Source organism: Anabrus simplex, chromosome 7 (genome assembly GCF_040414725.1).
Source record: "Anabrus simplex isolate iqAnaSimp1 chromosome 7, ASM4041472v1, whole genome shotgun sequence".
Lineage (NCBI taxonomy): Eukaryota > Metazoa > Arthropoda > Insecta > Orthoptera > Tettigoniidae > Anabrus > Anabrus simplex.
The window spans coordinates 246,947,045-246,973,913 of NC_090271.1; the positions used below are offsets into that span (position 1 = coordinate 246,947,045).

General features: G+C 37.5%; 1 protein-coding gene across 4 annotated transcripts in view; it reads right to left on the minus strand.

The window, feature by feature from the left end:
* The window catches only part of LOC136877532 (uncharacterized protein C2orf42), a 227,010-nt gene that overhangs the window by 69,094 nt on the left and 131,047 nt on the right, over positions 1-26,869 (minus strand). For all 4 annotated transcript variants that reach the window (XM_068228673.1, XM_067151653.2, XM_067151652.2 and 1 more), the window contains exons 8-9: positions 16,893-17,021; positions 1,428-1,572 (exon numbers count right to left, since the gene is read on the minus strand). In XM_068228673.1, the coding sequence (XP_068084774.1) occupies positions 1,428-1,572; positions 16,893-17,021 (274 nt within the window). The remainder of the gene's footprint in view (positions 1-1,427; positions 1,573-16,892; positions 17,022-26,869) is intronic.

Sequence of the window (26,869 nt, forward strand, 5' to 3'; positions counted from 1 at the left end):
GGCTCTAAAATTTGAACTGTTTAACCGGGAAATATATTTACAACAGAATACTTTAAGCGGGATAAATATATCTTAATGCAAGCGATCAAGGGACTAAGAATATCACACTTCTTAGGCAGAAAAACTTCTTATGTGGGAACTTCTTAACCAAGTTTCACTTATTTCAATCAAATATCATCAATACAGATCAAAAATATTTATCGCACGTAATAATATCAAGTAGAGCTGTCAAAATGCGCTCTGTCTCCTTCCAATTGTTGTGGCCACTCTCCGTGTTATGATTTCCAAGGATTCTCTAAACAATCTATGCGAATGTGATGCTAAGATGATCCCTTATGCAAGTTCACCGCCAATCACTTTTCCAATACAGTACTTCCTCTAATTATCGCAATGATGGGACGTTAACACCAAGATCCGTAAGTATGCCGTAGCCGTCCTTTCGTGAGATACAATTTCTTCAAAAATGCGTGATCAAGGATTTAGCGTTGTTGGGACTGAAATTTCTGGACAGTTGATCCGGGAAATCGTTTCTTCAAGGAATGGATAATGAGGGATTTTTACAACGTGATTTAATTAGGATACTCACAGGACCACGTAATTTGAACGAATAATACGGGAAAACGTAGTTTCTGGGAACATATAATCACGGTTCTACTGTATACAGCCTCAGAACTAAACATCCCGATCCCAAGTAAATTTGGTAGTGCTTAAGTGAAAGGCATACAGATACAGGAAAGAAGAAGAATATCTGATGCCTTCCAGCAGCTGAAAATCAAATATGAAGTGTATGTACTGAATTACCAAAATTTCAAAATTTTCTTATTGATGATACACCTATGGTTGACTGATTGATTTCCTAATTAACAGAAAAATAGAGGAAGGTATGCTGAAGTATCATTGGCCCACTCTGTGAAAGAGGAAGATGGTAAAGGTCACAAGATATATAATTTTTCTCCATCAAAAGAGGTTCACCTATCAACGGAATAGTAAACTCAGCAAGATTGAGGTGGACTGGACATGAGTGATAAAGAGAAGACTAAAACAATATGAAGTGGACAAAGAGGACAAGGTCAACTGAAACCCAGGTGCCTCGATGAAAACGAGGGAGATTAATGAAAAAAGGGATACAAGAATAGGAAAATACTGACATAGGATCAGGCCAAATGGTGGAAAACAGCAGAAGAGGCCAAAGTTCACCAGACTGTAGAGGCACACAATAATGAGAAAAACCTAAAAATTATATGCAATTCTCCATTTTTTAATTTCAGAAACTTCAGAAAGGGACTGAAATCATAACTCTTAAAACCAAATTTGAATTCATTTGAAAGGGGTATAGAGCAAATCCGTCCATATATTTTTGTCTTTTCTATAAAACAGGAATGACTACAAAAAATGTCTTCTTTAGAAATAGGTTATACCATGCTTACCTTGCTTCTTTAGTCCAATGGAAGACAAGCTCTTCTTGTTACTGTTACCACAGTTGACCACTCCTGCAGACTTTTTAATTCCACTCACAATTTCGGGGAGGGAAAGTATAGTCTGGTCTTCACGTTTCCTTTTAATGCTTAGTAACTGGAACAATAAGAGACATCACAATTCAGCCAACCTGAATTCCTTTTTAAAGGACAGGGAATATCAACAATTCAACAGTTTACAATGAAGCAAAAATGCAGTTAAGATCAATAACTTGTCCATGGCTAAAAGCAAAATGAGAACTTCGTTTTTTTCCATCAATTTCTTTCTGATTCCTTTTTAAAGGAAATGAAATATAATCAATTAAACAGTTTATAATAAAGCAAAAATGTGGTTATAATCAATAATTTGTCTTTGGCTAAAAGCAAAATGAGAACTTTGTTTTTTCATTAATTATTCTTCTTCTTCTTCTTCTTCTTCTTCTTCTTCTTCTTCTTCTTCTTCTTCTTCTTCTTCTTCTTCTTCTTCTTCTTCTTCTTCTTCTTCTTCTTCCATCACCCTTGTCTATGGAGCTCCTGGGTCAGGTTGTGGATCACTGATCTCAATTTCACCCTCTCCTTGTCCTCATTCACTCTGACACTTCATATAGACTATGAATTTACATATGTTCTGCCTTAAAGCCTACAGAATTTTTTTTAGACAGTTGAGTCACATTATCAAGATGAGCTTCAACATTTGATGTCGATGCACATAGCCCATGAAGTATGCCAAATGGTTCTTATACAAATTGTGCAATGGGCCGTCTGCACATATCACTCGTTGCTTTCAAGGGTAAAATAGGCACGTTTCTAAAACGCATGATTATAGGCCATCAAGGGTGGCAGTACAGTATTTCTGAAACCACAGAGTTTGAGACTTTTTACCTGTTGCTGGGATGAAAGTATATTATTAGAGGACTAATTGCACCATTTTGATTAAATGACATGTAAACTGCATGCCACTGATGCAAGAGGTGAATCTTTATTACAAAGGTGTGTGAGGATCAGCTGACAATCTACAGTGGAGCAGTTCAACATCAAAATGAACCAGAGGCTACCAGACATGGGTCCAGAATGACATTTCAGCAAACCCAGCTGTGATAGGCTTCAAAGCAAATAGATGGCCACTGGACCTACGCTAACAAATGGCATCAAGAGAAAAAGCTTCCATTTATATCACCCTCTGATAATCGGAGAAGGGTTGCCTTCTCCGATGAATCCCATTTTCTGGTTCATCGAATGGAAGGATGTTGGCAGAAAACAAACACCCTGCAACCACAGCAGGAAGAGCACAAGCTGGTGGCACGGTGGTAATGGTTTGGGGAATGTATCTGTGGCATTCTCTGCCAAGTGGAAGGCACTACGGATAGATCTGGTTATAAAAAACTATCCTTGTAGATCATGTACACAGGGTGCATTAAAACATTTGTAGCAGACATCAGGGGATGATTCCTGGGGTCAAAACCAGAGAGAAAAATGTCCCCATGAACATGCGGCAGAATTACAGGAAGTACATTAGCCACATCACAGGAGATGCTCAAAAGTGTCCACTATGAGGAGGAGACCAGGCAGGCCAATCCACACAATCTCAACGTGCAACCCACCATTATGGGAAGGTGTTGTCCTAAAACTGGAGTACATTCAACCTGAAGTGTACTGGAGCCACAATGCTTCCAAAAGCACTGTTCATGATTAGTGACAACCGTACCATGGGGATTTTCAACTGCCCAACTGTGTGTGTTATGCAAGTTTATGATGGCATTTCTTCCAAATGTGGCCTCGTCAGTGAAAAGTACAGACGAAAAAATTTCAGTGTGATCGTGACCATGTGCAATGCCTGGGACCTCGTTTGCAATTGGACTAGACAAAAGGGTGACTGAATGGGTGGCTATTTTAGAAAATAGACCTCAGAGCATTAGAGTAGGTGAAGTTTTATCTGACCCTGTAATAACTAAGAGGGGAATTCCTGAAGGCAGTATAATTATTAATAATAATAATAATAATAATAATAATAATAATAATAATAATAATAATAATAATAATAATAATAATAATAATAATGTTATTTGCTTTACGTTCCACTAACTACTTTTACGGTCTTCGGAGATGCCGAGGTGCCGGAATTTAGTCCCGCAAGAGTTCTTTAACGTGCCAGTAAATCTACCGACACGGGGCTGTCGTATTTGAGCACCTTCAAATACCACCGGACTGAGCCAGGATCGAACCTGCCAAGTTGGGGTTAGAAGGCCAGCGCCTTAACCGTCTGAGCCACTCAGCCCGGCGGCAGTATAATTGGACCTTTATGTTTTCTTATACCGGTATACATAAATGATGAGTAAAGAAGTGGAATCAGAGATAAGGTTTTCCTGCAGATATACAGTAATAAATAAGTTACAAGATTGTGAGCAACTGCAAAATGATCTCGATAATGTTGCGAGATGATGATAAACAGGGTTAAACGTCAGGTTGTGAGTTTCACAAATTGGAAAAGTCCTCTCAGTTTTAATTACTGAGTTGATGGGATGAAAGTTCCTTATAGGGATCATTGTAAGTACCTAGGTGTCAATATAAGGAAAAATCCTCATTGGGGTAATACATAAATGGGACTGTCAATAAAGGGTACAGATCTGTGCACATGGTTATGAGGGTATTTATTGGTTGTAGTAAGGATGTAAAAGAGAGGGCATATAAATCTCTGGTAAGATCCCAACTAGAGTATGCTTCCACTTTATGGGATCCTAACCAGGATTACTTGATTCAAGAACTGGAAAAAATCCAAAGAAAAGCAGCTCGATTTGTTCTGGGTGATTTCCGACAAAAGAGTAGCATTACAAAAATGTTGCAAAGTTTGAGCTGGGAGAAAGGAGATGAGCTGCTCGACTAAGTGGTATGTAATACCAATATAGTTGGTCCGTTATTGGACATTATAAATTTTCCAGCTACCTCATTTTCCCCAGTGTGCTAAGTTGGACTCATCAGTTGGTAAATAGCACACCTACCAAGACGCATGGCTAATGCATACCATGGAGGCCACTGTGTAGGCTACTTGGAGCCACCGGTAGTGCCAATGCACTATAAGAGACTTTGTCTCATTTTCAAAAATTTATGCCTGCCTGGCCATCAGATGATATACCTAGATAGATGTTGATTCCCATAGGGAACCTGAATTTACTCATTCAGGACAAATATTTCAGGTTCCCTATGGGAATCAACATCTATATCATAAGTGGTATGTTTTGAGATGGCGTGGAATGACATTAGTAGACGAATAAGTTTGAGTGGTGTCCTTAAAAGTAGGAAAGATCACGATATGAAGATAAAGTTGGGATTCAAGAGGACAAATTGAGACAAATATTCGTTTATAGGAAGGGGAGTTAGGAACTGGAATAACTTACCACGGGAGATGTTCAATAAATTTCCAATTTCTTTGCAATCATTTAAGAAAAGGCTAGGAAAACAACAGATAGGGAATCTGACACTTGGGTGACTGCCCTAAATGCAGATCAGCAGTGACTTATTGACTTGATAACAGAACCAACACACTGTAGGACATATGTTCATAGAAATATTTCTTGATGAAGATGGGATCTTCCAGCAAGACGTTTCTTAGTTGATTAAGAAATTGTTTTCAATGTTATTTAGTAATATCTCCGCTATTAATCCTGATAATGGTGAGCCCATGGTTAACCCTTCTTTTGGACGGTAGATTTTTGTCAGTGACTGCAAAATTGCTTCAGTTTAAGGTTGTTGCTATAAGGTTATACACAATTTTCCATATAAGTTGGAAAAGATACCAAACTCGCACAAAAACACATTAAAATCGTTATGAAACAGCAATCAGTTTGTTTTAAAATTTTCGCGGATGTTTTCCAAACAGCAGCTTACTCATTAGCACGGTATTTTCTAATTCCAATAGTCTGAACCTGCATATTCAGTTCCATTCTTAAAAATTGTACTAGCATCATTCCAGAGGCAAACATTTCCATTTTCTTACTTCAAATGGCATCACATGACCTATGTTTACCATGCACATATTATGAAAACATATTTCAAGCTCCCTGCAGATTAATGTTAACCTATTCACTGTAAATATACATGGAAAGGAGAAGTACCACATTCTTTTTATTTTATTTTATGCCAACATTGGAGCACTTTAATCAATCCATATATATATATTCTTATTTTATTTCAATACCTAGTATTAAAATTATGCAATCGTATATTTGTAACGAGTTAACAACTGCTGTCAGTGCACTTATTGCAAAAGCATGTTCTCCCAAAGTTTGCAGTAGTGGATCTTTATTAATCAACGTCGACAACACATTGACAGAACTCACTTGTGCAAGTACATTTTTTTAAAAAAAAAATTTAAGTTGCACCGACACAGATAGGTCTTATGGCAACGATAGGACATAAAAGGCGTAGAACTGGGAAAGAAACAGCCGTGGCCTTAATTTAAGTACTATACAGCCCCAGCATTTGCCTTGTGTGAAAATGAGAAACCACGAAAAACCATCAACAGGGTTGCCAACAGTGAGGTTTGAACCCACTATCTCCCAGATGCAAGTTCACAGCTGCGCGGCCCTAACCGCACGACCAACTCGCCCGGTGCTAATCCATGAAGCGAGGAATCGATATAGAAGATGATTGATTGCATTCAATATAAACACTGGAGTAGAGTACCAGTGTATGAATATTGACAACGGAAAAGCTAACAGGCCCAAATTTGCCTGTAATACTGGCTGAATCAGTAAAAGGCTTCGCACGTAACTGACGGACATTGCACAGATTAATATAGGAATTTTCAAAGGGCATAATAATACTGTATTGTCATTACAACGGCGTTCTCTTCTACTGTACTACAGTGGCCGTGGTCGAATGTGTATCCGAGTCTAACATCTTGTTTTAGCCCTACGAGCTCGCGTACTAAATTCTTCTTTTGTTTTGAATCATCCTTAGCAAGCTTATGAAGTCTTTTTCATTGGTTCTTAAATGTCCCATAACCATAACAAATGGAAATAAATACTTGAAAATTTTAACATTTCCTTATGTTAAATGCTGGGCTTGCCCTAATGTGAATTACATTAAATCAAATATAAAATAGCATTGCTCTTATGGAATAATTTTTGGGACTTGAAATGTCTTTGGTTAAATGTGGGTTTACTTTAAATTGAGGTCACACAAAATCGGGGTTATACTGTATCTCTATTTTCCCAGGTGTAATGCACAAGGCCTCTCTATCTTGTTCTGTCCTTCTATCATTGTTCTTCCACTAACTTGTCCCAATCATGATCTCTCTGCAGTACATCCTCCTTCACTAGATCAATCAACTTTCTTCTCGTTCTTCTCACAGGTCAACTTCCTTCCACCTCTCTTTCAAATTCCATTCTTGTAGTTCTATTTGTTGGCATCCTTTTCAGTCTTGATTCCTGAATACTGTTGAGGAGGGAATCCCCTATTCTCTTTCCTGACATTTGGTAAATATACTTTGAAATGAAAATATATATGTGTGTCCAACCCTTGTCCTGTTTCTCTATGGCGCTGGATATTAAGTGATATGAATCTTCGTAGCGTGTTTTTATAGCCAGACGCCCTTCCTAATGTCAACCTCATCAGAGGAGTTAATGAGATGAAATGAATGAAGTGATACATGATAGTATGAAGGAAAAGGGTAGGGCCCAGTACCAGCACAGAGCCTACTCCTGTTGAATAGCGGCAAGGGGTCTGCTCAAGGCTTTATGTCTACATCCAACAGACCAATCAACATCAAAAGCGTCATATGTACTCACTCCACTGCAAAGAGGTCTGGAACTGAATCCAAGCTTCCGGCACGCTATCTAGTGAGTACAAATTGTATACCACCACATACCCTACCAGCCAACATTCTGATAGTAAACTTTTTTGCCACCAATGGGACTCAAAGTGGCTAACCACAGTGTCAGACCATAGAGACTCGATGCTGTAACAATCATGGCCACCATGTGGGCTTGAAATGAAAATATGTCTATGACTTACATGAAAATTATCTGGACGTAACCAATGCCGCTCATGCCGTAATTCCAAAATAATCATACTAAATAAAACTCTCCATTGGATGGAACCTTTTTCTGTTGTACTCTCTATCTCTTACCAGAACTGAACCACCATATACAAAATGTGACAACTAAAACAGACACAAACACACCCACCCTTAACCCCTTCAAGTGGCAGATTCTGGTAGACCTCCTGTGCCAGAAAAGTGAGGTTTCATCGGAGGAAATTATTTATTTTTAGGAAGCAAGGAATGAGTAAAAATTATTAAAGGAACACATTCATATACTATTCAAGGTTAATAAAAACTTACTTTACACTCCATTTCCACATTTTTTACAGTATGCATGTGATATGGTTTCATAAAATATTGGTGTTTTGAGAATACTGTCCTTTGAGGAATACATTTTTATTACAGGCTTTTGTATTATTCCCATCAACAACACTAATGCAATAAACTTCCAAATTTTTTAAGAGTTTGTTTCTTTCCAAACCTGTGCCCTTGCATGCAGAGATTTATTTAAAATTTTTTCAATGCACTTTTAGCATACAAATTTTTTTCGGTCACTGTCAAATTTACAACTTCATCCATTAGAAACAGTTCAAAACAGTCAATCGCACTCACCCGTGGTAATAATCCAACCCTCACACCAGGATTTCCCGTAAATGGAATAATATTAGGTCGCATACTATCACCAGGCTTACACTTTTTCCACACGAATGTATACTCAACATCTCCTACCACCACCTTAGCTTCTGATGTAATATCACAGTCTAATATATACAGTCGCGAAGCTCTGATGATTTTTTTCATACGAGGCGACTACAGCGCTCCAAGCGGCGAGGTAGAGGCAACTTGCTAGCAGACAACAGGGAACGAATTACCACTACAGTCTAAAATGGACATAACTTCTGAACCATTCATGCAAATAGTGTCCTGGCAAGGTTATTGTAATCCTTATGAAATAGTGGAAAAGGTCAGACAATTTATTTCGATGAGGAGTTTGAGGATAATATTGAAATATTTATTTATTCTTAAGGAGTTATTTTTCTTTACCGCAGACTTAAAATCGCCTCTAGAGGGCAACCGGTTCGAAATAGGTACATACCATCGCAGACTTTTTTGTAGAGGTTTTTATGCTCTACAATTCATACGCTTACACTTGGGGTCTATCGTTGACGGTTCACGCAGGGTAAGCCAAGAAAGCAAGTGACCGACCGACTTCGAACCTGCCAAGTTGGGCTAAGAAGGCCAGCGCTCTACCATGGTCGGTCACTTGTTTTCTTGGCTTACGCTACCTGAACCGTCAACGATAGACCCCAAGTGTAAGCGTACGAATTGTAGAGCACAACAACCTCTACAAAAAAAAGTCTGCAATGGTATACACCTATTTCGAACCGGTTGCCCTCTAGAAGTGATTTTATGTTATAGGCCGCGGTAAAAAACATAACTCCTTAAGATTAAATAAATATTTCAATATTATCCTTGAACTCCTCATTGAAATAAATTATTTGACCTCCTTCACTATTTCATAAGGATTACAATAACCTTGTCAGGACATTATTTGCATGAATGGTTCAGAAGTTATGACCATTTTAGACTGTAGTGGTAATTCGTTCCCTGTTGTCTGCGAGCAAGTTGCCTCTACCTCGCCGCTAGAGGTGCTAGTGTCGCTCCAGCTGTCAAGTGCATGAACTTTCCTCTTATTAGAGCTTCGCGACTGTATATATTAGACTGTGGTAATATCTTCATCACTTTCGCTAGAAATACTAAGAAGGTCATCATCCGAAGAAGCAATAGAATCATTATCACTACTATCAGAAATACTAATGTCACTTAGAGATTCATCTCTGATGTAGTTCCTTATTTTGTCTTCAAACAAACATATCTTCTGTTTCGCACCCGCCATTTCTGTTTACCTTGTCTGCTGGCAAGAGATTGTATATATAAAAGTAGAGAAGATAAGGTATATTTTAGAGCACAGACTTCATGAATAAATCTGGAAACCCCCCTGCCATCTGTTGAGAATGCTGGAAAACATTTTCCAAATTGATTACAGTACCCAGGATTATTGGGCGATAGCAAAATGAACACTGCAGCTAAACGAGAATTTCTCGGGCGGTGACGTTATGGGCAAGCGTGCACCACCCGGGCGTACCACTGAAGAGGTTAAACATACAATGTGCTGTAATCAACCATATCTGTCATCATCAAAAGCTAATCATTGAAGATAAAAAGAGATAAACTAACACATACAAACCTCTTATATCACATTTTTGTTAACACGTACACTGTAACTGGATCAATAATTCGTCATTTTCCCACAACCATGGTTCTCAATGAGATTCAATACCCAGCAGACATCATGATATATTATCAGTGAAGCCAACAACATAACTCAAAATACCCCACTGGTGCTGTACTAATTTCAAGCGCTGTAGATAGTGGAAATAGTGATAAAAACACCTATGTTGACAACACACCTTCTGCATGTCAAGCATGATAGCCATCCTGATTTCAGCCAGGATTTTGTATTTAACCCTTCTGATGCCAGGCTGTAATGTAGTGGTTGCGCTAAGAATGCCAAGACAATTTTAATGAAATTGCACACACTAAGGAAAAACATTCTCCTACTTACATTTTAGAGGTAAATCTCTTTTCTTTCTTGCTGTAGCACACAGCTAAATAGAGAACATGTGAGTATGACTATAATTGCAATAGAGTTTCATTTTCTTCATTTAAAAGTGCATGAATTTTCTATTATTTTTTGAAAAAATTAAATTTTAAAATTTGACCAAATTTTTACATTTATAGTTTTATACCTTTTTACCATGGGTATGATACCCTTGTGAGAATGTTTAGTTAATTCTGAATTTTAAAAAACTAATGTTTTATGCAATTCTTGACAGTACCTTTTGAGAATTATGAATTTTTACAAAATTATGCACATGTAGGTTAAATACACAGTAACCTCTTCTTTACTTCGAACACATGTCAGTCGATACATTATTCCCTAATGAATCACTTAATGTTAAAACAATGCATATTTTAATAATCTTTCATATACTTATCCATCTTTACACTATTGGAAGTAAATAAACAAACATATAACAAGCGAGATGACAAGCGACACGAAGCGGCAGAGTGTAGGGCTACCATCAAGGGTTATAAATTTCATTTTTGGTTCTGTATTGAACTAAGATTACATATAATTTAATTTCACAAAAATTGACCTAAACAATTTTTGTGAAATTAAATTATATGTAGGGCTACCACGCACAAAACTTATAATGCATCAAAAGAAAGCTTTTATAAAACTTCACTGATATCAAAATCGCATGTTATCGAGGAAACTGAACTAAGCAATATTTTATGAAATGTTCCCAATGAAATGTTAAACCGCACCATGTCTTTACAGACACACTATACTAAATAATGGAAACAGGAACCGAAATGAAAAATTAAATCAGGTCATTCTTAGATTTTTAAAAATAACTTCCAATTCATGGCATGGCAAAAAAAAAAAATCTCAAACCACAACTATTCTAACAATGCCAAAAGGATGGAACTCACTGGACCCTTGTTATATTAATGAAATGGTACCCTATATCCTACTGTTTTCATAGAAGTAGCCAGCTCTGAGTTAAGAAATAACAGAACAAACAAAAGATGGAAAGAGTATGTAGAAAGTTAAGAGGATGAATGAGAGAAAAAAAATCATTAATAAATTAAGAAATAATTTAGTTTTTCCTCTCTTTCTTTCATCCCCTTAAATTTCTTCCTGTTCTTTTCATATCTTTTGTTAACCTTTTCACTCTAATATTGTAAGTGACTTCATGCTGAATTTTTTTTTTTAATATCATGTCTCAAAATACATAAAATATATGAAAAGTGTGGAAAAATTATAAGAAATTTCATTTTTTTTTCACAAAAATTAGGAACAGAGAAAATCAGGGTTGTCCATAGGAGCCAAAAATAATCTTTCCTATAAAAAGTTTGATATTCCTCTTTCACAAGTGCTAAATTCTCACCAAATTACACAAAGCTCTTTCAAAAATTACGAATGTCAGACATTTCAGCTATTTTACAAATCAGGGTTGGGCCATAATAGCTAAAGTTCTCACTGGACATCGCCTTGAACAGGTCAGGTATGACTAATTATTTCCTAATAAAAAGCAATCAAAGAACATTTCATTATTTCAGAATGTAACAAAAATTAAATTTAAGTCATGGCTGGCCAAAATAAGAAATGTAGCGAAAACACTAAGTAGGCCCAGCCTATTAAAATATCAAATCACATAATTTACAGCAAATTGTTTCATTATTTACAGCAGACACTGCAATGTGTCCATCTTCAAAACTTTACTAATGTGTTGTATATTTTGAAGCAGGGGTCAACACAGGGAGCTGCATCACATTTGATGCACATGTACTGGGTCTCTTGCCTCTTCCTTTTGCCAGTTGTAGTGTTGGAATAGACATGGCAGCATCTTGTAGGAAATTTGTTCTTTGGAATAGGTTGTACAGGGAATGGGAAATGTCTCTCTGTCAGTCTGAGTGGTTGGTCACCAAATGTAGGTCGTCCTCTTTTAATAGTTTGTCTAGAAACGGGGTACATCTGGATGAGTTCTCTTATAAGCTGTAGCTGGAAATCTGCTAGAGATATGTTCTGTCCAGTTTTTACATTGAAGAGGGCATGAGAATTTAGAACGGTTTTACAATATTTAAAATTCTTCCACCGTTTTGATACTTTTTTGCCTTTTGGCAAATTTATTTGTCAACAGTACATGTTTCGTTCCTTATTTAGGAACATCCTCAGTTGTTATTGTAGCTTAGGTGAATTGCTAAGATTTTAAACACGTTAATTTGCAGGTACATTGATTCACTTAAAAACTATTAAACCCTAAGTCAAGGCCCTAATTTCAATTGGATAGGTAGAAACAAAGAAAAAGAGCTAATAACTACCATTGCAGAAGTAGAAACAGCTATACAAAAACTCCCTAACGAAGTTCAGAATGACGTCAGACATGAGGTAAAAAAGAAAACTCCGAACCTAGTAAAAGGCTTAATAGTTTCCCATAACAGAAATAAACCTACTTCAAGTTTATCACATAAAATAAAACAAGAGGAAATAGTAATTACCAAAGTGGACAAGGGAGGGACAACAGTAGTTTTAGATAAGGAGGAATACATCAAAAAAACAGAAACTTTCTTTAATAATAGCATTTTTTCGGAAATAGATCGAGACCCTACAACTAAAACTCAGAAAGAGTTAAAAACACTATTAAGAAACGCAACCTTTATTTTAAGTGAACAAGACGTCCAAAAACTGATAAACATGAATCCTGGCCTTCCAACAGCAAGAGCCTTACCAAAGTTACATAAAGAAGGAATTCCCATAAGACCTATAATAAACTTCCACAATAGCCCTACTTATAAAACATCACAATACGTACACACATTCCTAACCAAACATTACGTTTTTCACAACAAGACACCAATAAAAAATTCAGTAGACTTTTGCAAAGTACTCAAAAACTTTAAATTAACACCACATCAAGTAACATGTTCCTTTGATATCAAGGACGTGTATACAAATATTCCAGTGGACGAAACAATAAAAATTATCAAGAAGAATCTTATACAACATAAAGAACTCAGCATACCAGAAGTAGAAGATTTCATTAATATACTTAAATTCGTTACTAAACACAATTACTTCACTTTCAATAAAAAAATATATAGACAAGAAGGCCTCCCAATGGGTGCTCCCGCTTCAGGCATTTTAGCCAATATTTATCTTGATTACCTCGAACACACCAAAATAATAGGACAAATAGAGGGTCTCAATTTATGGATACGCTTTGTGGACGACACTTTTGCCGTAATAGATCGAAGAGAGAATAACAGTGACGATATCCTCAATAAATTAAATACACTTGATTCCAGAATAAAGTTTACATTAGAGAAAGAAAAAAAAAGCTCCATTAACTTTTTAGACATAAATGTAACACGGAAAAAGGAAGAGTTTGTCTTCAAGATACACAGAAAACTCACTTTTACTCCCATTACAATAAAGAACTACTCATTACACCCAGAATCGCAAAAAAGGTCAGCTTATTACAGTTACACATATAGAGCGTTTAATATACCCCTTACACACACAGAAAGAGAAAAAGAACTGCTCTTTATTCGCAAACAAGCCCAATACAACAGTTTTGAACCAAAAATAATAAACTAAATAATCGGTAAATTCAAACAGTAATTACAAACTAACCTAAAACCTGAAACAAAAAAGCAAGATAAATACGCCAAGTTCACGTTCAATAACCTTAACTTACACACAGTAACCAATTTGTTTAGAAAATATAATTATAAGATTGCATATTCAACCAGCAATAACACAAAGCATAAATTATTTAATTACAATAGTGTTAATTCCCTAGGAAAAAACAAACATTCTGAATCAGGAGTTTATAAATTGAAGTGTCACCAATGCAAAAAAAGTTATGTCAGACAAACAGGGCGCAGTTTTACTGTAAGATACCAAGAGCATGTCAACGCTGAAAGACATAAAAAGTTTTACGCGATGGGCCAACACATGAGTTCAACCGGACATCAATTCACAACCATAGAGCAGGATTTAACTATATTGCATAAAATAAACAAAGGAGCTCTCCTTAATACATTAGAAAATCTATACATTTATTTAGAACAAAAAAGCAATCAGGACAATGACCTAAATGAAACTATTGACATTAGAAACCCTATATTTGAAGGGACACTATCAAGTCTTGAAACTTTTGGCAAAAGACGCAATACAAATAGTAAAAGGATAAATAAGACCGAACCTCCGCCATTTTGTACATCCCCTCTCCCTAGCCCTTCTAAAGTTGATGCCGTGACAGTAACCAACACGCCCCCTCCCCTCTCCACAACCTTGCCTCTCCGTAAGGAGGAGCATACAACCGAACGCACACACCATTACTATACAAGACGCAAAGCAGCAACAAACGTCCCTCCAGGGTCACAGTAGAATTGGAGTCTAACAATAGCAAAGTAAAGAACTTTTTTATACATTTAGTTATTACTTAAAGACACATGTTTTTTAAACAAATTCCCATTTCCTTATTTTATTTCATTTCAGAAAATGAAACGAAGCTCCCTTCACAAAAATTGATCAGCAATCAGCTTCAAAGTTCCACATTAGACTCAATCAAAGGCACCATTAGCAAACTCACAATATATAACAACTTACCTGGAAGGAACAGAAGATAAAACATTCAATAATTTGAACAGTGTTACGAAATCAAACATTTTTAAAACTTTTAACCGCAAACAGACATTTTAATGTAACAAAATGAGATTTTTAACAACTATTCAAATGAACAGACATAGTTTTTAAGCTGACCAACTATGTAATCATTCGTTCTCATATCATTAACACACTAACCCCTACATTGTTTTTAATATCATTTAATTTAATTGTTATTTTTTAGTAGTTTTTAAGTGAATCAATGTACCTGCAAATTAACGTGTTTAAAATCTTAGCAATTCACCTAAGCTACAATAACAGCTCAGGATGTTCCTAAATAAGCAACGAAACATGTACTGTTGACAAATAAATTTGCCAAAAGGCAAAAAAGTATCAAAACGGTGGAAGAATTTTAAATATTGTAAAACTCAGTGATTAAATTTTGATACGGAAAATGAAGTTGATTACTTGCAATCATGTTATCTGTCGCTTTTGATTCAGTTTGTCCTTTCTCCAGTTTTTTAGTAAATTTCGGCATACCCCTCCTGTTTTACCTGATGGTACTACATGTGTTGGTATTGTTTTTATATAGGTAATTGTACAGTTGTGGCCTTGAATACCAGTTATCTATCCACAATGTAACCCTTTGCTGGCACCTGACAACTGCACCTGATACCCCAAATTCATGTTCAGGAATTATTTCCGTAGCTGACCCTGTGTAAACAATAATAAAATCCAGCACATATACGGTCTCACAATCGCAGATGACAAATGTCTTTATTCCAAATCTGTGTCTCTTTTGATGGGATAAACTGAATGAATGAAAGCCTTCCATTTGAAAAGTGTCAAACTTTCATCAATGCAAGTGTTTTCGAATGGGGGGGGGGTTCTCTGAACTTGTTTCTGAGATGTTCAATTACAGGCTTTATTTTATACAGCCACTCACCTTCAGGCTGATGCCAGGCTGTGGCTCATAATGTTGAGGCAGTGGCCTTCTGACCCCAATTTGGCAGGTTTGATCCTGGCTCAGTCCGGTACTATTTGAAGGTGCTCAAATAATGTCAGCCTCGTGTTGGTAGATTTACTGACACATAAAAGAACTCCTGCAGGACCTTGGCATCTATGTAAACCAAAAAATAGTTAGTGGGACGTAAGCAAATAACATCATTACTATTATTATTTTCAGGCTGACTGTTGTTGTCATTGAAATGTAACAACCGCAATAACAAGAGGTACCTGTCCCTAGACATGAAATCCGAGAATTGCAGGGTCATTATTAGGGGATCAGTTAACCAATATTCAAGAATTGTAAGTTTCTTCATTCTTGCCATAAGCATTGTCATGGCGAAAAATACGTCCAGTTCTTCAGGTGTGGCTTACCTCCATTTCTGTAGACTTGCCTCCATTTCTGTAGACTTGAACTTGGAGATGGTGGCATTGTTTGCATAACAAATACAAAAGACTTGTTTGTTTCAACTGCTATATGCTCCATAATTTCTCGTGAAAAGAAACACTGAAATGAATCTAAAGCCACTGGTTCATAAAAAATCACACCAGGTGATATACCCAATGAACCGTCATCAAAACTGTGTATTACAGGAATTAACATATTACCAGTGTGCCAATGAAATAAATCAGGTTTGGAACGAATTTGTGGAGGCAGTAGTTGAGGCTGAGCACTATCATTGTCATCACTGTCACTAGGACTATAATCACTACCCAATTCAGTGATATCTGAGTACTCATCTTCCGATTCAAGAGTATTCACAGCTTCACAGATATCTCGGGTGTAGTAGTGTAAAGATTAATCCACTTCATACTTTGTTCTCTTCTCATCCCCCCCCCCTGATTATATTCATTTCTAATTTGCAACTGAGTAAACATCTCACTAGTGTGCAAATATGGCAGCATGAACTAATTCTCCAAAACTAACATCACAGACTGAACCACCTGGTGATCAATGAGGGTACAATTTCATCAAAGGAACATCAGTCAGTTCAGTTCAAATCTTCTGGCATTATTAGCTCAGGTGTGGCTCACCACTGAAGAAACAGAGCATCATGAATTGAGTAAATTATTTTTTATATAAGAATGACCTGATTTCATCTTTTATTTCACACTGTATAGTGGAATATTTTATAACATTCATGTTTACCTCCATGGGTGGGGATGGTTCAGACATGATTGCAGTGTCTGCAACAGTTCCAAAGCTTAAACCAGTTGGATCCATCTCATGAATCTGAACTTCTACAGGATCAGTAGACATGACTTCCAGTCCATGCACCTGTAAAAGGGATATATGATTGATAAGCTTATGGATTAACAAAAAAAATCCCATCATCTCATTTAATCAGAAATAAATAAATGTATGTATTTATTCATGCAGTTTTGGTTCTAGAGTTACATAAGAAACTAATGATCTACGTGACTTAGTCCATAATAATGCAAGGATGAGTTAATGAAAATATAGAGCGACACGAAAAATGCAACACTTCAATTTCTTTACATGTAACTATTCTCATGTTTAGACCCGTATTGAAATTTGCTATAATTTGCATACAATTTTTATTTTTTTATATTCCACCTATTCAATACAATTGATTTTGTGTTGTTAGAAATTCATTTTGCTACAACACTACATTAAAAGGGACATGTTTCGCTCGGTTTCCGAGCATCCTCAGCCTTTTTAACTTATCTCAAGGTTAAGACCTGTCATTGTTAATATGCTTATAACTATTTTTTACTTAATTATGATTCTAAAAACTAAGTTGTAAAATACGTGAACATACACATTTGTAAACACAATGGACAGTTTAACAATTTAAAATGTCAGTGCTAAAATTGTAATAATAATGTTATTTGCTTTACGTCCCACTAACTACTCTTTTACGGTTTTCGGAGACACCGAGGTGCCGGAATAGAGTCCCGCAGGAGTTTTTACGTGCCAGTAAATCTACTGACACGAGGCTGACGTATTTGAGCACCTTCAAATACCACCTAACTGAGCCAGGATCAAACCTGCCAAGTTGGGGTCAGAAGGCCAGCGCCTTAACCGTCTAAGCCACTCAGCCCGGCAGTGCTAAAATTAGGATAGACATTGATTCTAATAACACTGACGTCCAAAACAAAGTAACATCTTCACAGTAATAAGATTTGGCTAAAATTCCCAAGTTCTTTGGTTTTTTTTTCTTTCCTTTTTTTCTTTTTTTTTTTCTTGTATGCAAATTACTTCAGTTTCTTTCAAAATTGAAATTTATTTTAAATTTATGACACTTTTATGACACTAATCCAATATCTTATGATAGAATATTGTGGTACGGTACCATCTAAGTGTCTAACAATGAAAAGATAAGACAATTATAAACAAATTGAACAAATTAAGGCACAGATACACATTTCAATGAAATATTGAGTAAGCTCATAAAAGTAATGCACTTCTGATTTGATGTTATACACTTCACTTCACAGACCTCAGAGATGATCTCGGGGACCTCTGTTCGAATCTACAAAAAAGTGTATTGCCACCTCTTGTACCACTCATGGCATTCAACTTTTCAGGCATGCTCCTGATTAATGTGGTAATGTCCTGTTGAGGAATCATCTCCCATTCTTCCAATAGGGCATTCCGTAGGTCCTGTAGGGTCTCTGGGTAGTGCTGACGGGCTCTTCTCCCCAGCTGCTCCAAAACGTGCTCAATAGGATTCAAGTAAGCGCTTTGACCAAGCCAAGCCACAGCACGAATTGCTGTTTCATCCAAGAACTCTTGCACAATTCTCTCAACATGTGGGCGTGCACTGCCGTGCATTAGTGTAAAATCATCACCAATAAATGAAGCGAAAGGCACAACATGCTCCAGAAGGATTTCCTCCACATACCGACGAGTGGTAAGGCTCCCATTCTCCACCAAGACCAAAACCGTCTTTGCAGCTGTATTGATTCCTGCCCACACCATCACAGAACCACCCTGAAAAGGCGTCCTGAATGAGAATAGACACCATTCAGATACAGTGGGGTGTCAGATAGAAGATTAAGGCAAGTCAGAGAGTCTAGAGACATAATGAACAATCATGCAGACTAATCAAACTAAGAATGTACTTAAGTTCAACAAGCCAGGAAAGTTCTCGTATTTGGCAACATTAAATATCAATCAAATTGATGGAGGTTGGTAAGTTAAAGCATCTAAATGATATTTTGGATCAACACAAAATTGTGATCACAGCTATTCAAGAATTGCGTAATAATGATCAGAACCCAATTGAGACAGGAGGGTATAGTCTATTTAAAGGACCTCCAGGTGAGAGAGTTATGAGGAATGTTCCTCAATTGGAAGTTGGTTTCTTGGTACACAATAGAATTCTAGATTCCATTATTCATTTTCCTCAAATTCCCCACGAACAGCATTGCTAACGATTAGAGTTGAAAATAAGATATACACATTGATAAATAAATGTTCATGCACCAATAAATGAAAAAATAGAACTGACAAGGAGGGAATGGATCAATTTTGGGATGAACTTGACCAACTGGTAACAAATATACTTGACTCTAATATTAAAATTTTACTTGGGGATTTCAATGCAAAGATTGGACATGAGAGGAGATTTCGTGTAGTGCTGGGGTGATGGCCAGCACATAAATTGACAAACAAGAATAGTGAATGGTTAATTGAATTTTGTATTAACAATGGACTAAATTTGGAAATGATAGGATTTAAAAGAAAACTGCATAAATTAATGACTTGAAAATGTCATAATGTTAAGTTAGGTGAGTCTCAGATAGATCATGTGGCCATGGACCGTAAATTTCATAAAAAAATTATAATGTAAAGGTTCTTCGTGGTGACGATGTTGATTCACATAATTACATCTCAAAGATTAAAATCAAATTAACTCCTAAAACGAAAAATAAACCACAAAACTTCATTAGGAAAAGAATGTATGATCCTAGTTCAGTCATTAATAATCCAGTACACTTTGGGAAATCCATAACGCTTTTAAATGACAACTTTGGGACTACTATTAACAAATTAAAAGCCTTAGCAGAAGAAGTTGCTCCCATTAAAAAATGAAAAAAAAAAACATGCATGGTGGAATGAAGAGTGTGATATAGCAATACTATGTCGGCATAAAGCTCGCTGGAATGACCAGCATCAAAAAAATGAAAGTTCTAGGGAAGAATTAATCAATGTTGGATGATTAATGACCAAAGAAATCAGGAGGGTTAAAAGGAACCATCAGATGGAAACATTAAAATCTATTGATTCAATCACCACAAAACAAGAGACTACTATAGGACATTTAAACAATACCAAACAAATTATACTCCCCCTGCTCTTCTGATAAAGAATATTAGTGGAAAGGTGACCATTATTGATTATGACAATGCAATAATTTTGGCTGAATACTTCTGAACACTACTTAATAGTGATGAACCTGAAGATTATTTTGAATTTGATCTTTGTCCCAGAAATAAAACACCTCTGGAAAAGATCATACCACTGGGTTACGATGAAGTGCATGCAGCTATTGATTCACTCACAAAATTTTAAAGTGGCGGTAGAGAATCAAGCCGGCCCCGTGGTGTAGGGGTAGTGTGCCTGCCACTTACCTGGAGGCCCCGGGTTCGATTTCCGGCCAGGTCAGGGATTTTTACCTGGACCTGAAGGCTGGTTAGAGGTCCACTCAGCCTATGTGATTAGAATTGAGGAGCTATCTGATGGTGAGATAGCAGCTCCGGTCTAGAAAGCCAAGAATAACGGCCGCGAGCATTCATCATGCTGACCACATGACACCTCATAATCTGCAGGCCTTCGGGCTGAGCAGCGGTCGCTTGGTAGGCCATGGCCCTTTCAAGGCCTGTAGTGCCATGGAGTTTGGTTTGGTTTTGGGAGAGAGTCAACTAGTAACGGAACTTTGGAAGAATGCAAATGTACAGACTATTTGGAATCTACATAAACATCTCATTGACATTTGGAAAAAAGAAAAATTGCCTTGAGAATGGAATGTTGCAATTATGAACCCACTACACAAAAAAAAGCAATAGATCAGATCCTAGTAATTATCGAGGAATTTATTTGCTGGATAACACTTATAAGATTTTTTCTAAGATTTTATATTCCAGAATTCATGAACAACTTGATAGTGAATTTGGTGAATATCAGGGTGGTTTTCATTTAGGATGAAGCTGTCCAGATCAAATTATCAGTCTCAAATGGATTATGAAATATCAAAGGATTAGGAGCAAAAATTTAGTGATCAGTTTTGTTGATTTTCAAAAAGTTTATGATAGTATCCATCGTGAATCATTATTGCATATCCTTACTGAATTTGGTTTACATCGGAAACTTGTTAACCTTATTGCAGTCACTCTTAGAAATACAAAATCTAGAGCTAGGTTCAGAAATGAAATCTCTGAGCCATTTGAAATTCATACTGGTCTTCGACAGGGAGATGGATTATCCCCGCTGTTGTTAAATTGTGCGCTGGAAAAAATTATGCATGAATGGAATAAGGTACGTCGACTGACTTAAGAAGATTGGAAGAAATATTTGACAAAATTGTCTCTCATTTGCTGATGATCTAGCATTATTAGCAAATAGTATTGCAGAAGCTAAATTTCAAGTAGAGGAATTGGAACGATTAGCAGCGAAGGTTGGGTTGAAAATTTCTTTTGAGAACAAAATAAAAATGCCATCTTTTCAAGTTGACACTTCACATATCATGTTAAATAATACTCAGAAAATAAAGGTTGTAGACAAATTTAAATATCTTGGTGAGATTATTACTTGGAATGCTAACGAAAAAACATCCATAGATAGTAGAACTCAAAAACTGAGATGAGCACAATAAATTACTTGGCTGAGTTACAAGAAACAATCACTTTCAATTAATGCTAAATTTCGACATTATTACTCCGTCGTTAAGCCAGAAACAACATATGCAAGTCAAACATTATTTAAACCCAATCAACAACAGACAAACTGCAGAAAGTTGATAGAAGAACTCTTCGGACAATTATTAATGAAAAACACCAGACTGATGGCCAGTGGAGACTTTTGCCAAATTCAGTACTTGACAAGGAAAGTGAATCGATCATTGACACGATGCAAAAACGGAGGATTGCATTCTTTGGACACATATACCGCTTACCAAATACTAGACTCCTGACACAACTTTTTGATTTCTTTTGGAATGGTAAAACAAAAAACACATGGTTTAAAGAAATACAAATAGATTTAGATGAATTGAAAATTACTAAAATCAAATCAGAGAAGAGAAACGAATTCTAAATAAAAAGTACACAAGACTATCACTAAAAATATCACAGCATAAGTTATTTCTGCAGAAGAATGGGCCGCAAGATCATCCAGAATGAAGTTTTGGGAAAGGAAAAGTTGTCAAGTGTTAAAAGCTGGACTTATTCTTTGAAGACTTTGTTGTATAAGGTTTGATTATGGTGCTCCATTGTGGGCGTAAACAGTGTAAATAAATAAATAAAACCTGCCTTTAGCGGAACCTTTATGAACTGGAAAACTGTCCATATCAGAAAAAATTCCCAGTCCCGTGAATTATGATTTTAATATTCGTGTAAATTTACATGTATTCCGCGGAAACTGTCTGACACAGAAACGGAAGGAACTTTTGCTACTATAACGGAAAAATATGTAAATTTCCTTCCTAACCCTTTTCAGTACACTGTACTCAAAATGGATCTAAGACGGCCGAGATAGCATTCGGCCAAAAAATGTTTGTCTCTGTGGTCGATGCTGCAATTTGATTTGCAGAAGCAGTGAAAGAAGTGTCAACAAATGTGGTACATCAATGCTTTCACAAACCCAAGTTTGTCTCACAACCTGACAAAGTACTGATGTGCTACAACAAACTTTCAAACAGTGCATTATGATAATGTCAGTGCAAAATATTACATGACCATTGATCTACAAGTTGAGACAGAGGCTGCATTACAAAACATCAAAGAGTTTGTCACCCATCCCCTCCAAAGAAAGAATACATAAACTGATGGCGATGATGACGAGAACGAAGACGATGAAGAAGATGGTTTATGTAACATGAAGTCCTACCGACACGCCCTATAAGCCACAAAGGACATTCAGTCTTTTTCAATAGCGTAAAATGACGCAAAATTGTTTGACATAATTTGCCGTGCTTGCATTTTAATTGAGAATCTTGCTACTAGGGATAGTTGTGTCCAGCGTACAATTCTGGATTACTGGAAGAAGTAAATGAGAGTAATGTACAGTGTTACTATTGGTGTTATTTCTGTAAAACATGTCGCGTGTATTAAATAAGTGGTGGTGTTGTTTGAGTCATCAGTCCATAGACTGGTTTGATGCAGCTTCCATGCCACCCTATCCTGTGCTAACCTTTTCATTTCTACATAAATGCTGCATCCTACATCTGCTCCAATCTGCTTGTCATATTCATACCTTGATCAACCCCTACCGTTCTTACCCCCTACACTTCCCTCAAAAACCAACTGCAAAAATCCTGGGTGTCTTAGGATGTGTCCTTTTTTTTTTTTTTGCATTAGGAATGGAACACGGAAGACCATCTTCAGGGCTGCCGACGGTGGTATTTGAACCCAATATCTCCCGAATACTGGATACTGGCTGCACTTAAGCGAATGCAGCTATCGAGCTCGGTGATGTGTCCTATCATTCTGTCTTTTCATCAAATTTAGCCACAATGATCTCCTCTCACCAATACGATTCTCTTCATTCGTGATTCAATCTATTCATCTCACCTTCAGCATTCTTCTGTAACACCACATTTCAAAAGCTTCTATTCTCTTTCTTTCTGAGCGAGTTATCGTCCATGTTTCACTTCCATACAATGCCATGCTCCAGGCGAAAGTCTTCAAAAACATTTTTCTAATTCCTATATCAATATTCGAAGTGAATAAATTTCTTTTCTTAACAAAGGCCTTCCTTGCTTGTGCTAGCCTGCATTTTATGTCCTACTTACTTCTGCCATTGTTTGTTATTTTACTACCCAAGTAACAATATTCATCCACTTCCTTTAAGACTTCATTTCCTAATCTAATATTTCCTGCACCACCTGACTTCGTACAACTGCACTCCATTACTTTTGTTTTGGACTTATTTATTTTCATCTTGTTCTCCTCACCCAAGACTCTGTCCATACCATTCAGCAACTTCTCCAGATCTTCTGAAGTCTCAGATAAAATAACAATTTCATCAGCAAATCTCAGAATTTTTATTTCCTCTCCTTGGATTGTGATTCCCTTTCCAAATTCTTCTTTGAGCTCATACAGTGTCCATAACTAATGTTTGTAACTTAAGAGTGTAGTATCTGTTACTCGTGCAATATCTTGGCAGGCGAAGATAGTAGATAGGTGCTATTACTGCTTTCGTCCAATCAGAAGATACCTTACTAACATTTCATGCTAATCCTACTACTCTGTGAAGATATTTCATCCCCGCCTTCCCACTATTTTTAACAATTTCACGTCTAATTTCATCTACTGCTGCTGCTTTATGACAATGGATTTTATTTACTATCCTTTCCACTTCCTCAAGCTAATTTAACCAACATCATCATTCTCTTCTCCATGTGTGTGGTCATTCTCAATATCAACTGAAAGACTTCCTTTTACGTTCAGAAGATTTCCAAAATATTCCTTCCACATGTCCAGTAATTCCCTGGGATCTATTATGACTTCAACTGATTTACCCAAAACACTATTCATTTCTTTTTCTGTCTCATTCTAAAATTCTTCATTACTGTCCAGAAAGGATTCCCTGCCGCCTGCCCAAGCCTTTCTGGGTTATTACAGAAATCTTCCCATGACTTCTTCTCGGATTCAATAATTATTTGTTTTGCTCTGTCTGTTATATCTGCACACAATTCCCTTTCTACATCAGTCCTTGTTTGAAGACATTTCTGATACACCTTCTTTTCACATTTACAAGCTGCTCTCACTTCATAATTCCACCAAGATGTTCGCTTTTTCCCATCTTTACACACTGTTGTTCCTAGGCATTTCTTTGCTGTTTTAACTATAGCATCCCTAAATGCCACCTATTCCCTTGCTACTAACTGTCCACTGTTTGGAACTTCTCACTAATCATATCCCTGTACTTCGAATTTCCTTGGCTAGGAGATTTTCTAACCTTATTCATCTGTGGATGGATTTCACTTTCTCTATCCTAGGTCTACAGATAGTTAGCTCACTGTATCATCAAAAAATCCCTGGTATACTCACACATTCTTAACAATTTCCTGAACTGGTACAGTCTATTATGGATTTGATGGTCCTACACTCCCACGCGCGGCAGTGAATAGCTTTATGCTTGAAGAATGTATTTGTAAACTGTTAATCCCACACTAGTACACAAGGCCAGTAAATTCTTTCCATTCTTATTAGCTTCCATATCTTCCCCACATTTACCCACCACCTTGTCATATCTTTCAGTTATATATCCAGCTCTCGCACTGAAGTCATCCATTAGTACTATCCTATCCTTGTTGTTGACCCTGACTATGATGTTGTTTGGTACAGTACATCGTAAGAAGAGTCAATTTCATCCTCATTCTGCACCCTGTTCAATACATCAAGAAAATTTATTCAGCTTATCCTAAATATTTCTAGTGTTACTGGAACCGATGATGACAATGATGCTTGTTGTTTAAAGGGGCCTAACATCTAAGGTCATCAGCCTTAATGGTACGGGATGGACGACATAAGATGATAATTAAAATATTAAAATGTATCCACTGTCTAGAGGTTAAAATAAATGGTGATGAAAAATGATTATGAGATTAAAACAATCAGGGGATCTAATTCACAATGCCCTATTATCTAATAAAATTACAGAAAAGTACAGGTGAAAATGGAATAAGACATTGCCTGAAAATACAGATACATATACACTGACTGACAGAGCAAATGCAACACCAAGGAGGAGTGGTTCGAAAGGGATGAAAGTTGGGGAAAAAACAGAGACGGCACGGATGAATAATTGATGTTTATTTCAAACCGATATGCAGGTTACACAATGCGCACGGCATCGACGCAGTAGGATGTAGGACCACCGCGAGCGGCGATGCACACAGAAACACGTCGAGGTACAGAGTCAATAAGAGTGCGGATGGTGTCCTGAGGGATGGTTCTCCATTCTCTGTCAACCATTTGCCACAGTTGGTCGTCCGTACGAGGCTGGGGCAGAGTTTGCAAACGGCGTCCAATGAGATCCCACACGTGTTCGATTGGTGAGAGATCCGGAGAGTACGCTGGCCACGGAAGCATCTCTACACCTCGTACAGCCTGTTGGGAGATGCGAGCAGTGTGTGGGCGGGCATTATCCTGCTGAAACAGAGCATTGGGCAGCCCCTGAAGGTACTGGAGTGCCACTGGCCGCAGCACATGCTGCACGTAGCGGTGGGCATTTAACGTGCCTTGAATACGCACTAGAGGTGACGTGGAATCATACGCAATAGCGCCCCAAACCATGATGCCACGTTGTCTAGCGGTAGGGCGCTCCACAGTTACTGCCGGATTTGACCTTTCTCCACGCCAACGCCACACTCGTCTGCGGTGACTATCACTGACAGAACAGAAGCGTGACTCATCGGAGAACACGACGTTCCGCCATTCCCTCATCCAAGTCGCTCTAGCCCGGCACCATGCCAGGCGTGCACGTCTATGCTGTGGAGTCAATGGTAGTCTTCTGAGCGGACGCCGGGAGTGCAGGCCTCCTTCAACCAATCGACAGGAAATTGTTCTGGTCGATATTGGAACAGCCAGGGTGTCTTGCACATGCTGAAGAATGGCGGTTGACGTGGCGTGCGGGGCTGCCACCGCTTGGCGGCGGATGCGCCGATCCTCGCGTGCTGACGTCACTCGGGCTGCGCCTGGACCCCTCGCACGTGCCACATGTCCCTGCGCCAACCATCTTCGCCACAGGCGCTGCACCGTGGACACATCCCTATGGGTATCGGCTGCGATTTGACGAAGCGACCAACCTGCCCTTCTCAGCCCGATCACCATACCCCTCGTAAAGTCGTCTGTCTGCTAGAAATGCCTCCGTTGACGGTGGCCTGGCATTCTTAGCTATACACGTGTCCTGTGGCACACGACAACACGTTCTAC